The sequence below is a fragment of the Pavona decussata genome, unplaced genomic scaffold, assembly GCF_977016875.1.
Source record: "Pavona decussata unplaced genomic scaffold, jaPavDecu1.1 SCAFFOLD_42, whole genome shotgun sequence".
NCBI classification, from domain to species: Eukaryota; Metazoa; Cnidaria; class Anthozoa; order Scleractinia; family Agariciidae; genus Pavona; species Pavona decussata.
The window spans coordinates 805,001-817,100 of NW_028145464.1; the positions used below are offsets into that span (position 1 = coordinate 805,001).

The 12,100-nt window shown below is 37.3% G+C and overlaps 2 protein-coding genes and 1 long non-coding RNA gene across 3 annotated transcripts in view; 1 reads left to right on the top strand and 2 right to left on the bottom strand.

Moving 5' to 3' along the window:
- LOC146482855 (glutathione S-transferase P-like) overlaps nucleotides 1–2,412 on the bottom strand; it is a 7,836-nt gene extending 5,424 nt beyond the window's left edge. Inside the window, exon 1 of the mRNA XM_085106676.1 lies at nucleotides 2,086–2,412. Coding sequence (XP_084962802.1) covers nucleotides 2,086–2,398 — 313 coding nt within the window. The 5' untranslated portion in view covers nucleotides 2,399–2,412. The remainder of the gene's footprint in view (nucleotides 1–2,085) is intronic.
- A 105-nt stretch (nucleotides 2,413–2,517) lies between these two features.
- LOC146482856 (ubiquitin-protein ligase E3C-like) overlaps nucleotides 2,518–12,100 on the top strand; it is a 39,972-nt gene continuing 30,389 nt past the window's right edge. Inside the window, exons 1-9 of the mRNA XM_085106669.1 lie at nucleotides 2,518–2,651; nucleotides 3,077–3,130; nucleotides 3,662–3,736; nucleotides 4,472–4,612; nucleotides 5,944–6,056; nucleotides 6,425–6,579; nucleotides 7,433–7,607; nucleotides 8,678–8,916; nucleotides 11,698–11,775. Of these exons, the coding sequence (XP_084962795.1) occupies nucleotides 2,586–2,651; nucleotides 3,077–3,130; nucleotides 3,662–3,736; nucleotides 4,472–4,612; nucleotides 5,944–6,056; nucleotides 6,425–6,579; nucleotides 7,433–7,607; nucleotides 8,678–8,916; nucleotides 11,698–11,775 (1,096 nt within the window). The 5' untranslated portion in view covers nucleotides 2,518–2,585. The remainder of the gene's footprint in view (nucleotides 2,652–3,076; nucleotides 3,131–3,661; nucleotides 3,737–4,471; nucleotides 4,613–5,943; nucleotides 6,057–6,424; nucleotides 6,580–7,432; nucleotides 7,608–8,677; nucleotides 8,917–11,697; nucleotides 11,776–12,100) is intronic.
- LOC146482857 (uncharacterized) lies at nucleotides 6,399–10,756 on the bottom strand. The gene is made up of 4 exons (XR_014864033.1): nucleotides 10,551–10,756; nucleotides 8,653–8,718; nucleotides 7,447–7,585; nucleotides 6,399–6,525 (listed from the first exon to the last, which is right to left on the bottom strand). It is a non-coding gene; the product is annotated as an uncharacterized LOC146482857 (long non-coding RNA).

Consider the following 12,100-nt stretch of genomic DNA (forward strand, 5'->3'; position numbering starts at 1 on the left):
CAGCTTTGACACTCAAATCATCTGTTGACTTCACAAGTGAGTCTACATCCAGTTCCAGCATTTCTTTTTGTGTTTCTCCCCTTTCTTGTGAGACTTCAAGGCACTTTCTCCCATGCTTTCTACGTTGACCACGAAATGAATCATTACAAACACAACACATCGTCTTGTGTTTGTCGCCTTTAAATCCTTTCACCCAGCTTAACCTTGCACCAGTTAACCATTTACGATTAAATACACATTTGCCGATCGCTCATTTAAATTACAAATGAAGGGAAAATCAAAAATACCTCGCTTAAAAAAAACCCTTGACACAACCGATCACATAGCTCCTGAAAACAAACGCCTGTGGTGGACAAACCCACATTACCTGGTGAGACGTACATGAAATTGAGGCGAAGATCAAAGTTTGCTTCATGTATACTCACATATGTTATACCGACCATTTGTCCCATTGTTACCGCCAGTTATTAGTCGTCAATCCACAAATTTACCCGGCAAAATCATTTCATTTTTCAGAAAAGTGATATGGAATAAACAACTTACGAAATTTCAAGGACTTTTCAAGACCTAGTAAAGAAATCAAGTACTTTCCAAGGACCTTAACCGAATTCAAGGACTTTTCAAGACGACTAGTAACTAAAATTCAAGACCTTTTCAAGATTGTACGAACCATGCCATCCCCCTGGGATTTTTTTTTACCACATTTTCTCCAATGCTAGATTGTGCAGATGTGTGGAGACCAATAAACATAGAGAGGTTTATTTAGAAATGGAAAAGATCGACTCTGCAGCTAACTTGGATAAGCTGTAGCTCACTGGTGGTTTGAACATTTGGACTAAAAAAAAATGCACAGATTTTGGAGATGTGCTTGTACATGTAACCAGTGTCATAGATAAACAATAGCCTCCATTTGTCGAGAAAATATGCTCAGATATTTGTCTGCGGACATTATCTGTTCCGAGAGCGAAGCTCGAGGAAAACTGTGAGCTTCGAGGAGCAGATAATGTCCAAGGACAAATATCTGAGCGTATTTTTAAAGCCAAATGGGGGCTATTGTGGTTATTATCCTTCAAACATTTTTCGCAACATGTGGCAACGAGCTTGAGTATTTGAACATTTCGTTAAGAAAAGTTTACCGTCAAAAACGTTTAGAGCGTATGTTGTTTTCTGATACTGCTTTATCGACCAGCAGGTTTATCTCTCCTTCTGTCACAAAAGCAAACCCTTCCCCAATCTTGACATTACCGGTAATTTAAATTGTAAACAAGATGCGCCTTGGAAGTTTTTGAAATTGGGGAATATCACTTGGGGAATATCATCAGATATTCCCCAGTTTTAGCTGGGGTATATTCGGTCACATGAGGCATTTAGACCAATCGCCAGCGAGCGAAAATATTTGGTGGATTATAATTACAATTATTCTTCCTACAGTTGTAATCTTGACCCATTACTAATTCTTTTGAGTACTTTTCTACCATAAAGCTATTCAAAAACATTCTTTTTTCAGTTATTTTAAAGTTCAGATACATATATTCCTGCAAAATGTACAAAAAAAAAATGCTTTAATGCTTTTTACTAATTTTAACAGTACTTATAATATTAACCGATTGGAGAGGTACAGTGGTTGTAGATACACGTACTAAGAATGAGTCCAGCAAAATTTGAATTGAACACTAAAACACATTTAAAACAATTATCAATATTTTATAACACGTAAACATCTGCCCAGTGTCATGGCAAAGGATGATTGGCTTACATGATCATTCATTCTGTACAACGATCTATTCTTCTGACTTCATCACATTTAAGTTCGCATATCGGCGCGCAAAGAAAATAAGATGAAAAATTGTCAAAAGATGCGGGAATAAACAACTCCAAGGAAAGAGTATGACCGTAATTAGCTAAATCATTTTTATTTACGGAAAGGATAATGGAATTTTAGCCTTTATTCAATGACACTTTCTTTCTACTCAAGACAAGTTTAGCGCCCGAGTATACAGTGTACGATGCAATGCATGCACAACAACAAAGCCAAGCTCACAAACTTGCTAGTTGGAAACATAATTTTTAACGTTTGCCACTTACCTTGGCCAAAAGTAAACAACCCAATATCTATTCCTTTCTTTTTTATTTCGGGCCAATCTGTTTTGGAATAATTTGTTTCAGCGTAGGGTATTTCAAAGTCTTCCATCATGAACCGAATGCCCTCGGCTCGTCCTCTGAATCCAAAATAATGAAGCGTTACATGGCCAATGCTAACGATCGGAGAGCAGCCTCTTTTTCCATGGATAATCTGATTTATCTTGTTGAAAACAAACTGCGCTTTACCACTGTAGAATATAGCAGCTATTAGCGCAATTAAAGCGAAGGCAAGTTGCAAACTCAACCTTTCCGCCATGTTTTGAATGAAATGAAGGCCTGGCTACATAATAACAAGGCCTGGTAACATATTTGCAAAGTCAGCATCAAGCAGCATCAAGCATGAGAAGAGGTTACCAAGGAATGACAACATTTATTCAGCGCTTTCAGTTTGCTTCAGTGAGAATATTTTGCCAATTTTACTCTGTTCTGCGTTCTGGGTTGCGATGTTTTCGTTTGATGGACAGTATAAAACCAGAAGAGTTGTTTCTTTAGGAGGAGCAAGTAAAAAGGTATTTTTGCAATGATTTTTTTTAAGTTAAGTTGGGCACTGACACACATACACAGAGCTACTACTTGGTACGTTGTTACTATCATGGAGAATCTGTCTGTCCATTAACAAACGCAAAGGAGTCAAACCTTCTTTTTTCCATTCTTAATTGATAGAAGAGTTAACAACGAAGGTTTGACTGAATGCATGTAAGTGTTATATGGTCGAGAAATGCCGCGCTTCGTTAAATTAGAGTGCGGCTTCGCGTCCTGCTGTCTGGATCGTGGACCCTGGCTTCAATTTTTTTTTTGTGGCCGAAGATCTTCGGCGTGGGTTTCCTTACCGCTTGGTGTATTGGTTTGATTTAACAGAGTACAAGGTAATTTTTAAGACTGAAATACAGCTGTCCCAAACGTTCTGTATAATCAGTTAAATTTCCTTGAATAGGAACAAAGGACATCCTTGATTCAAAGAACGCACGCAGAGCGACAAAAAAGAGAGGTAGGGTTTTGTTTACATTTTACTACACTGTACATGGTGGACTTCTTAAAAGTGTCCAATTTTAGAGCAGCCAATAATCCTCGCCGCTTGGGAATCAATTCTTCCGATGCAATGCATGTATAAAAGTTGAAAGTGAATTCTTCAAACCTATTACATGATTGTACATGTACATTTTAATTTGTTTGATTGATTAATTGATTGATTGGTCGATTGACTGACTGACTGACTGACTGACTGACTGACTGAAATGATTGATTGACTGATTGATTGACTGATTGACTACTGATTGACTGATTGATTGATTGATTGATTGATTGATTGATTGATTGATTGATTGATTGATTAGAGGAGAGTTAACCTTTTTCCAAATGAACACAATAAAGATATGCAATTTCTCTGAAAATAGACAGTTTCCATACATACATGTACACTTGACTCCCAGGAATTAGTGGTTAGGTTAGTGGTAGATTAATACAGCTGTACTGAAAAATTCTTTGAATCCTGCATTCTACACATGACTTGTATATACAGGAATTGAGGAGACAAAATGCCAGTGCTCTCAAAATTCAGTCTTTCCTTCGTGGAGAATGGGTGCGACATTATCAGGTGAGTTCTGTCTTCTTATTATTGTAAGCAGTACTTATTTGGACTCCTGAGCATTCCACTTGATCTATGTAATGTTAATTTTCTTAATACTTTCTGTTTCCCAGCTGGGGTTAATGGTCTTTGGTATTGACAGAGATTCCACCTTGCCTTGAGGCCAAAATTAGATAAACTAAACGTTGTTGTACATGTATAATGCTAACCTTTTCTGAGTTAAAAATAAGCCTGACTGATGTGTTTCTAAAAGGAAATAAAGGGAGATGTAAAGAATCGACCATAAGAGGACACAGAAAAAATCTGAGCCCCAGATGGGATTCGAACCCACGACCGTCTTGTGTCCTCTTATGGTCGATTCTTTACATCTCCCTTTATTTTCTTTATACAGTAATATTAATATCATGCAGTGGCATTAAGGTGGATTTGTTTCTGTTTGATCAAAATAGTTAAAGTTTTGACTGATAAGCATGAGACACATGAAAGTTGTGTAAAAAATTACGCTGTGTGTTGTTGTTGTTGTTTTATTTTGGTTCAAAATTTTTCAATCCAGTTTAGTTTTTATTTTCCTTTTTTATTGTACAGTATTCATTACAAAGGGAAATAATAATCAAACTGGTTGGAAACTTTGAAACCAAAAATATTTTTTGAACCACAGCATTATACAGTACATGTATGTTGCAACATGTACAGTTATTGCCTTTGCATATAACTACATAGCTTTAAATTTGTTTCATTTTAAAGTGTGAGATTCAGAGGAGACGTTTTGATGAAGCTGTTCAGGCAATGGAAAATTGCAAAGCTGTTCCAGCTGGTTCTGATGTAAGACTTCTTTTAAGAAGGCTTCTCTTCTTTCACTCTCACTCCAGAGATACACAGAGACTGGTAAGGAAATTGTGATGGGTAGAATACTTTATCATTGACTTTAAATAGCCGTAAATTTGGTACTCTACTATTGAAAAGTTTGAAATGGCTTCCTGTTCAAAGTCAATTACTGTACTGGACACTATTTAAGCTAAGTACATCTAGCTATCTGAAATAAACATTTGTAACTCAAAGTACATTAAAGATAAGTAAGCATGAGACTAGGAATTTTCAAATGCTAAGTATTCCTTTGTGTAAGGCAAGGGCCAGACAATTGCTTTAGAATGTTTTGCTATAGAACTGTTGATCTTTGGAATACAGTAGATTAGAACAATCTTTGAATTTATGTACAGCATAAGAACGTTGGCACCTTTAAGCATAAATTAAGAACAATCTTTTTATATAATTTTGTGAATTCATACATGTAGTTTCGATGTAGCTTTATATAACAATGATTGTAGCGTACACTGTTTGTGTATTATTTAATTTATTTATTTTTGTAATTGACACTGAAAAGCTCTCTTAGGGACATGCTCATTAAAGCTGTATTGACTGTGTAATTTGATGACTTGGGAGGTTGCTACAGTGTAATAAAATAATATTTTTTCCACAGTGTGAAGGAATAATGGTTTGAATTTAGTGGTTAATGAGATGGTTTGAAGGTTGTTGAAATGGAGGTTGATCTCCTGACAATTGCTTGTGCTGATGAATGTGATTAAAACCAAGTGCATACAATTCATTTACATGTACATGTAGATGGTGTAAGCTAATAATAGAAATTTCTGAGTAATGTTTAACTTATTAATTACATGTAATATCTCAAGTGACATTCAAACCTTGTAGGATTGACAGTTAAGTCTTAGAATGGCTTTCCATTTCCATGAACCAAAAATGCCACCAGTCTTTCCTGCTGGTGCAAATTGTGGAGGCATTCATTGTGGAAAGTTTAATTATGTAAAAGAAACACTGTACATGTGGCAGTCTTATTAATTGAGGTGATCACTTTGTGTACTCTCTTGGCCTCTATCACCAGATAATGATGCATAATTATAAATTAATATAAAATATAAAAACATAATTTTTTTTTTATTTCAGTGTAATCCATTTTAACACCAAGACCATTGCATTGGGTACAGTACATGTACATACACAATTATAAAAGTGTCATTGTTCAGTAGTCACCTGTATAGCTGCTCTAATTAATTGCTTGGTTTAATTAGGTAACAAGGAAATTAACTGCAGTGACTTTTGATTAATGTCTGTATCAATGACTGTTTTAACAAGTTATGCACTGCAGCTGTACATGTATATCTCATGACTATTTTTTTGTTTGTTTGTTTGTTTTAATTTAGGTTTGGGTGTGCCAATTTCTACTCAAGAATCGTGGCATTGTGCAACAGTTACAAATGGAAGATCATTGTAGCTGGCTTCACCAGATCAAATACCTTCTCTTGATTTGTAGCAGGTAAATTCTGTACATGTATCATGCATTGTTACACGGCTGAATAATGTTACAGTTACACATCTCCTACAGGCACTTTTATTAATATGGGCACCTCCTTATTGTACATGTATGTCAGTAGTGTCAGTTCACCAGGCTGCCCGGTTGTTCGAAAGCCGACAATAACGCTAATAATGACAATTAAAAGTTAACAACATTACTTTTCGTGTGGCATTTTTTTCGAATTGTGGAAATCTCGCTTCAGTGAGCAAGCCACCCTGCTTGCTATGTCTTGTATAAATTTCAACCTTGATAACTAGCTACACTTTGGCTCCACCAGGCCAGAATTTGTAAATCTACTGCACATGTAATTGTTATCACTCCTCCCATAGGTCATTAGAGTCATCACTGAATGATTCCAAACCTGTTGCTATTCAACTGCGGATGTTAGAAGTGTTTACCTCACATGACTCATTCCACAATCCTGCTGATCCTGCCAGAAATAGAAAAGATGCGGCCATGGTAACAGTATACCTTGCCAGAAATGGTAAGGGTGGATACATGTATCTTTTTTTTTTTTTTTGCAAAATAATGAAAGTGTGCACAGTGTGTACATACATGTATAACATACAATGTACAAACTATTGTATGAATATTAAAACTTGATGTCAACCAGTCTTCCTTTTTTATCACTTCCATCAGTCTCCATCTTCACATTGTCACACACACACACAAAAAAAAACCCTGAAGGTTGGTGGCACATGCACACTCAGAAAATGAAAATGTCCAAGTATGTCTGTGTCACGGGTTTAGAAGATATATGTACAACTATCATTAATTGAACCTGAGATTTGAAACATGATATTATGTAATGGCCTCATTTCTTTCACAAAAATGAAGGCATTAGCTAAGTGGGGTCAGAGGGTCGTTTTTGTATAGTCATGTGTGTTCAAATGTCAATCCACCAATGTTACAGTGGAGTTTCTTTAGTCTTATGGTCCACTGGTTGTGATATTTACCTAATTGAAAACGTCTGTTGGTTATACATGTATGTAGTTGGGCGTCAGATGGTCTATTATGCTACATGTAGGGCCATAAGGCTGATTTTAAATTACACATTGAATGGGGAATATTGCACCCCCCGTATTGTATCTACAATGTAGAGATGCTAGTGTTTGTACAGTATGTTCAATTGGGAATTACATGTACATGTAGTTGGACATGGGCTACAAATTTTGGTCATACACTGTTCACATGCCAAAATTTATTGTTGGCAGGACTCTGACTATTAATACCATTCACTTGGCAATTTCCTGCAGTCTGTACTTGTGGAAATGCAATTCACCAGTGCTTTGTTTACACACACCTTGCGTTATTCATGCACTGTACGTTTTTATCAGGATATTTCAGATACCTGCGTGCTCTATTGAATGCTCGGGTACCCTCCAGCCTTGAGCCGTCTGCCGCTCCACCCACTCCTCTGGCTGCTGCCATCAGGGACCTCGTCATGACTCCTCTTCAGCTCAGCAGTCAGAACAGCACTGAAGAAGAAACTGTGTTCACTGCAAATGATAGGTATTTACTCAACCTGATTTTATATGCATGGTCATCAATACCTTAAGGAAAGGAAGTCTCCCATCCTTGAAAATCACTTAGGTGCGGTGCAAAAGGGTATGGTTTTGATGCCCTTTTGGTCTTAAAATCTGAAAATGGGTATGAATTTTACAGCAGATATGGATTTTGGAGACCAGGCCGCAGTTGTTCAAAGAGCGGATAACTTTATCCAGTGGATAAATTGCTATCCAGCGGATAAAATGTATTGGTTGGAGTACATTTTATCCGCTGATTAGCGATTTATCGGCTGGATAGAGTTATCAGCTCTTTAAACAACTGGGCCCAAGTCTTAAAATGGGTACCGGAAAATTACAAAATTATTTTGGTCTAAAATAGTGAAATACTGTCAGGGTTTGTAGAACTAAGCCACACGCCCTGGCTCCAGTTGTTCAAAGGCCGGATAACTTTATCCTGTGGATAAGTCACTATCCGACAGTTTCAATCTGTGCAAATATTTCAGTATTTCTTTTTGTACAAGGGAATATGCACACTCCAACCACAGTTAAGTTTGGGAGTGCACTAAAACCTTGTTCAACATTTAACGTGAAGTATAGTTTAGACACTGAATAGTGCCTTATCCAGTGGATAAAGTTATCCGGCCTTTGAACAAATGGGGCCTGACCAAAACTTCCAAGGTGTCCCCCACCCAGGATTTGAACACAACCTTTCTTGTATATGTATGTACAAAGAAATCAATAAAAAAAATTATTGCCGTCATCACATGGAGTATTTAAACTTAACCATTTAAAGTTTAATATTCACAGCTCATTATCTAGTTTGCTTCTGAGTTTTCTTTCTTTTTCTCTTTTTCTCTTTTTCTTTCTTTCTTTCTTTCTTTCTTTCTTTTTTTTTTTTGTATGTTTACTTTTTTTTCTGTTAGTTTGTAATTTTTTTTGTTCAAAAGACCCAAACACCTGCAATTGAACCTCATGTTAGTGTGGTTGCCTACTTGTTACATTTATTTTACTACATGTGCAAGTCAGACATTATTAATAATCACAGTTACCTAATGATTTCACTTTCCATCTCAGGCATGAGGTCTTTTCAGCGCTCATATCTGACATCCTTTGCCCTGAAATGACGGAACAGATCACATGTTTTCTGCTGCCATCTTTGGCTGAGCCATCAGCACGGTTTCCTTTTGGCTTCTTACTGGAGACCCTCCTGACAGTAATGCCAAAACCAGACAATCCAGGGGGGAGCAACAGCAGAGTAAATCCCTCGCCATGGCTACTTTTTGGAGTGTTGGTATTCGTCGAGAAACACCTAGGTACTGCATACTCTACTTTGATTACTACTTTTAGAGCGCTTTTCAATCGAGTGTCTTAAAACCAAAAGCAAAGTACATTACTCTGGCCAATCACAACAGGTGCAAACAGCGCAATGACGACAATCAGAATTCAAAGCAGATGCATGAAACCGACGCCAAGCGCTGGAAAACGCGTGCGAGCGAGGCACGATTGGTTTTGGTTTTACATCTTATTGGTAGAGAAAGTGGCGCGAGTTTTATCAACTAATCACAGAACGTACAGTATTAACGCAAAACCCAAGCAAAAAGGCAGTTACGTTCGACACTCAATTGAAAACCGCTCTAATAGGGTCTCTTTGTTGGTCATTGCTTTTTTCACTTCCATACCGGGAGTGATGCTCGATCACTTCCAGCGCAGTACCAATGATTTTTAGTGAACATTTAGCTTCAGTAATGGAATAAGATCCGATTGGAAGGAAGGGAGTTCAGTAGCCTGCAGGATAAGCGTCATTTCTTTGCGTTTTTCAGGTGAGCGGAGGCAAGCGCGAGGCAAGCTCGAAGCGCGAGTCACGAGTGATGGGAGGGACGCGTGACTCGCCCTCCGCGCTCGCCTCTTGCTTGCCTCCGCTGAAAAAACGTAAAAAAATAACGCCTGTCCTGCAGGCTAGGAGTTCAATTGCGTAAACTTTCACACTTGACTACCCGTGGCGTCAGCATTTAACCCACGTGACGTGAATACAGTTGGTCATTATCCAAACTCGTGTACAGTATGTAGAAAAGTGTGAAGACACAAGAAGTGCAGTATCGCTAAGCTTGCCGTGTCATTTGTAGAAAATTTCGCTTTCTTCACGAGTTTCATTTCAGCTTCTACAGTTACCTACTCCTGATGTCACTCGCCAAGATCAGGGGTTTAATTTCTAAAGAAACTGTGGTGCTGCGTTGTTGGAAATGTGGAAACAACAGTTTGGTTTTAGCCCATCCGCGTCAGAGCGAATCGGATTCTGAAGAAGTACTAACGTTTGAAACGTCAGCATTCGAATGTCTTCACGGTCGCCAAATAACCTTACGAACTCAGTTTATAAAACCAACTAAATTCGCGTAAAGGGTTGAAATTCGCCCGGACTGATGTGTAAAGTGTTAACTATCAAATTGAATTATTTTTTCTTTATTCAAAAGAAGCACAATGAAAAATCTATTGGGAATATTTTTGCCTGCGACAAAACAAAGCCATGTACCACGAGGTCGCTCAGTGTATCCCAAGCCGCAAAAATTGAATCTGTTTATATAAATCAATATTTACCTTGTAACTTTCAAAAACTAGTATTCATTCGCCAGTTAGTCGAATGGATATTTGTTGTTGTTGGCGGTGGTGGTGATTTTTAATCCCCCTTTTTTCGATTTCAATTCCATTTTAGTAAAACATTTCTGCGCTATGGCGTCTCGGCTTATAGCCAAGTGTTCTCAAAAAAACAACAGCTTGGCCATCGGAAAAGAGTCACGGAAATCTCGCAGAAACGTTTTTACTCATTTTGTAGCCAAGTAAGGATGGCAAAAACGTGAAAATAATCATTTGGTCAATTAATTTTGTTCCTAAAGTGTTCAAATTACTCGCTCCCATTTTCGTCATCGCTGTTCTCTGATCTCTGGTCGCTTACCTGTGTCGAAGTTGTCTTCTTTGTTCCATCCAATGCGTTTGAAGTACCACAGCTCTTGAGGGACTTTCGTACCAATTCTGTCGGAATATCACTCCTCGAACACGTTGACCCAACAGAGAACAATCAAAACATAAAAATAAGTTTCCAGTTTGTGGAAAACGAAACGTGCTACAATGAAAGTGAAGTTTAATGTGACGTTGCTTCGAAACTATAAAAAATTGACCAATCAGGGTGTGATGTTTGAAAGCTGATTAACGCTTATCTCTGATCAAAAATTAACCGGAGTTTTCATGTCGCTTATTGAAAATGTTTTAAAAAGCTAATTTATGCAAATAGAAAAGAAAAGTCTAAGCTGGTCAAAACTGAGGAAAGAAAATATTTTCGAAGGGTCTTTATTGGTTACTAATTTAATTCGAATCAAAGGTCATGTTAAACCAGGATCACCTTAATCGGACTTTGAACAACTCGGCCCAGAAGTGCTAGTGTTCGCGACTGAAAAGCGAGCAAAAGTTGATACCATACCAAACACACACGCATCGAATTTTGCTTGATAATTTGAAACCGAAATGTATGCGGTTTTTTTTTTTTATTTTTTTTTTTATTAAGAAAACTATCAGCGTTTTCAATGGTTTTAGTTTGGAGGAAAGGCATCAAAATGAATGCGTTTTCAAACAAAAAGGCATAGGTGTTTGTGCACAGGATCTGAGGACGATAGGAGTCAATTAATCAACTGAACGTTTTGATTTGTAAACTGTTTAAACCAATTTGAACGAGTTACATTAGAAATGAGATCTTTTTAACCATATTACAACACAGTATTAATGATTTTGCTTGGATCCTGGTACATGGCTTCTCAACTTAGATTGCACCACATTTTTATTGCAGGCTATAGCCGAACGTTTACTAATTTGCACAGTTGACGTAGCGCCAGTATTCTTACAGGCGAAAGGGTAGTTTTTAAAACCACCAGGCACTTTGCACTGTTTAATGGCATTGATGTGAAATGATGAAAGGATGAATCATCTTTAGAGCTGTGACGCACCAATCTTAATCAGTTGGAAATACATGTAATTTTATTATAAACTGAGAATAGTCTTTCTTGAATAGGAATCAAACCCATTGTTAGATGATTGTCTTTTGTCTTCAGGTTCATCCTCCGATCTTGCTATCCTTAAGAGCTACATTCAAGTGTTGCAGGTCTTGTTAATGCAACTGCCTCATCCAGGTGAGTACATAAAATTAACGATAAGATAGTAGGATTGACTTTAGGTCAAAGATAAAACATGTGCAAAATATAACAAAAGGAAATATTTCTAGTTTCAAGACCACTACTATCAAGTACTTTTTTTAAATAACCAGCGATAACTCAATAGCCACTTTTCCCTCCTTCCATTTTTATCAATGTTATTGTTTCTATTTACAATGCAGAACTCTCCACAACCCAGTTACTTTAATTTATGTTTTGGATCCTCTATCTTCTTGAACATGACAGTGACCAACTCAAAAGCCCGAGCTACTTGGCTACTGTTAACAAACAATTGGAATATTCA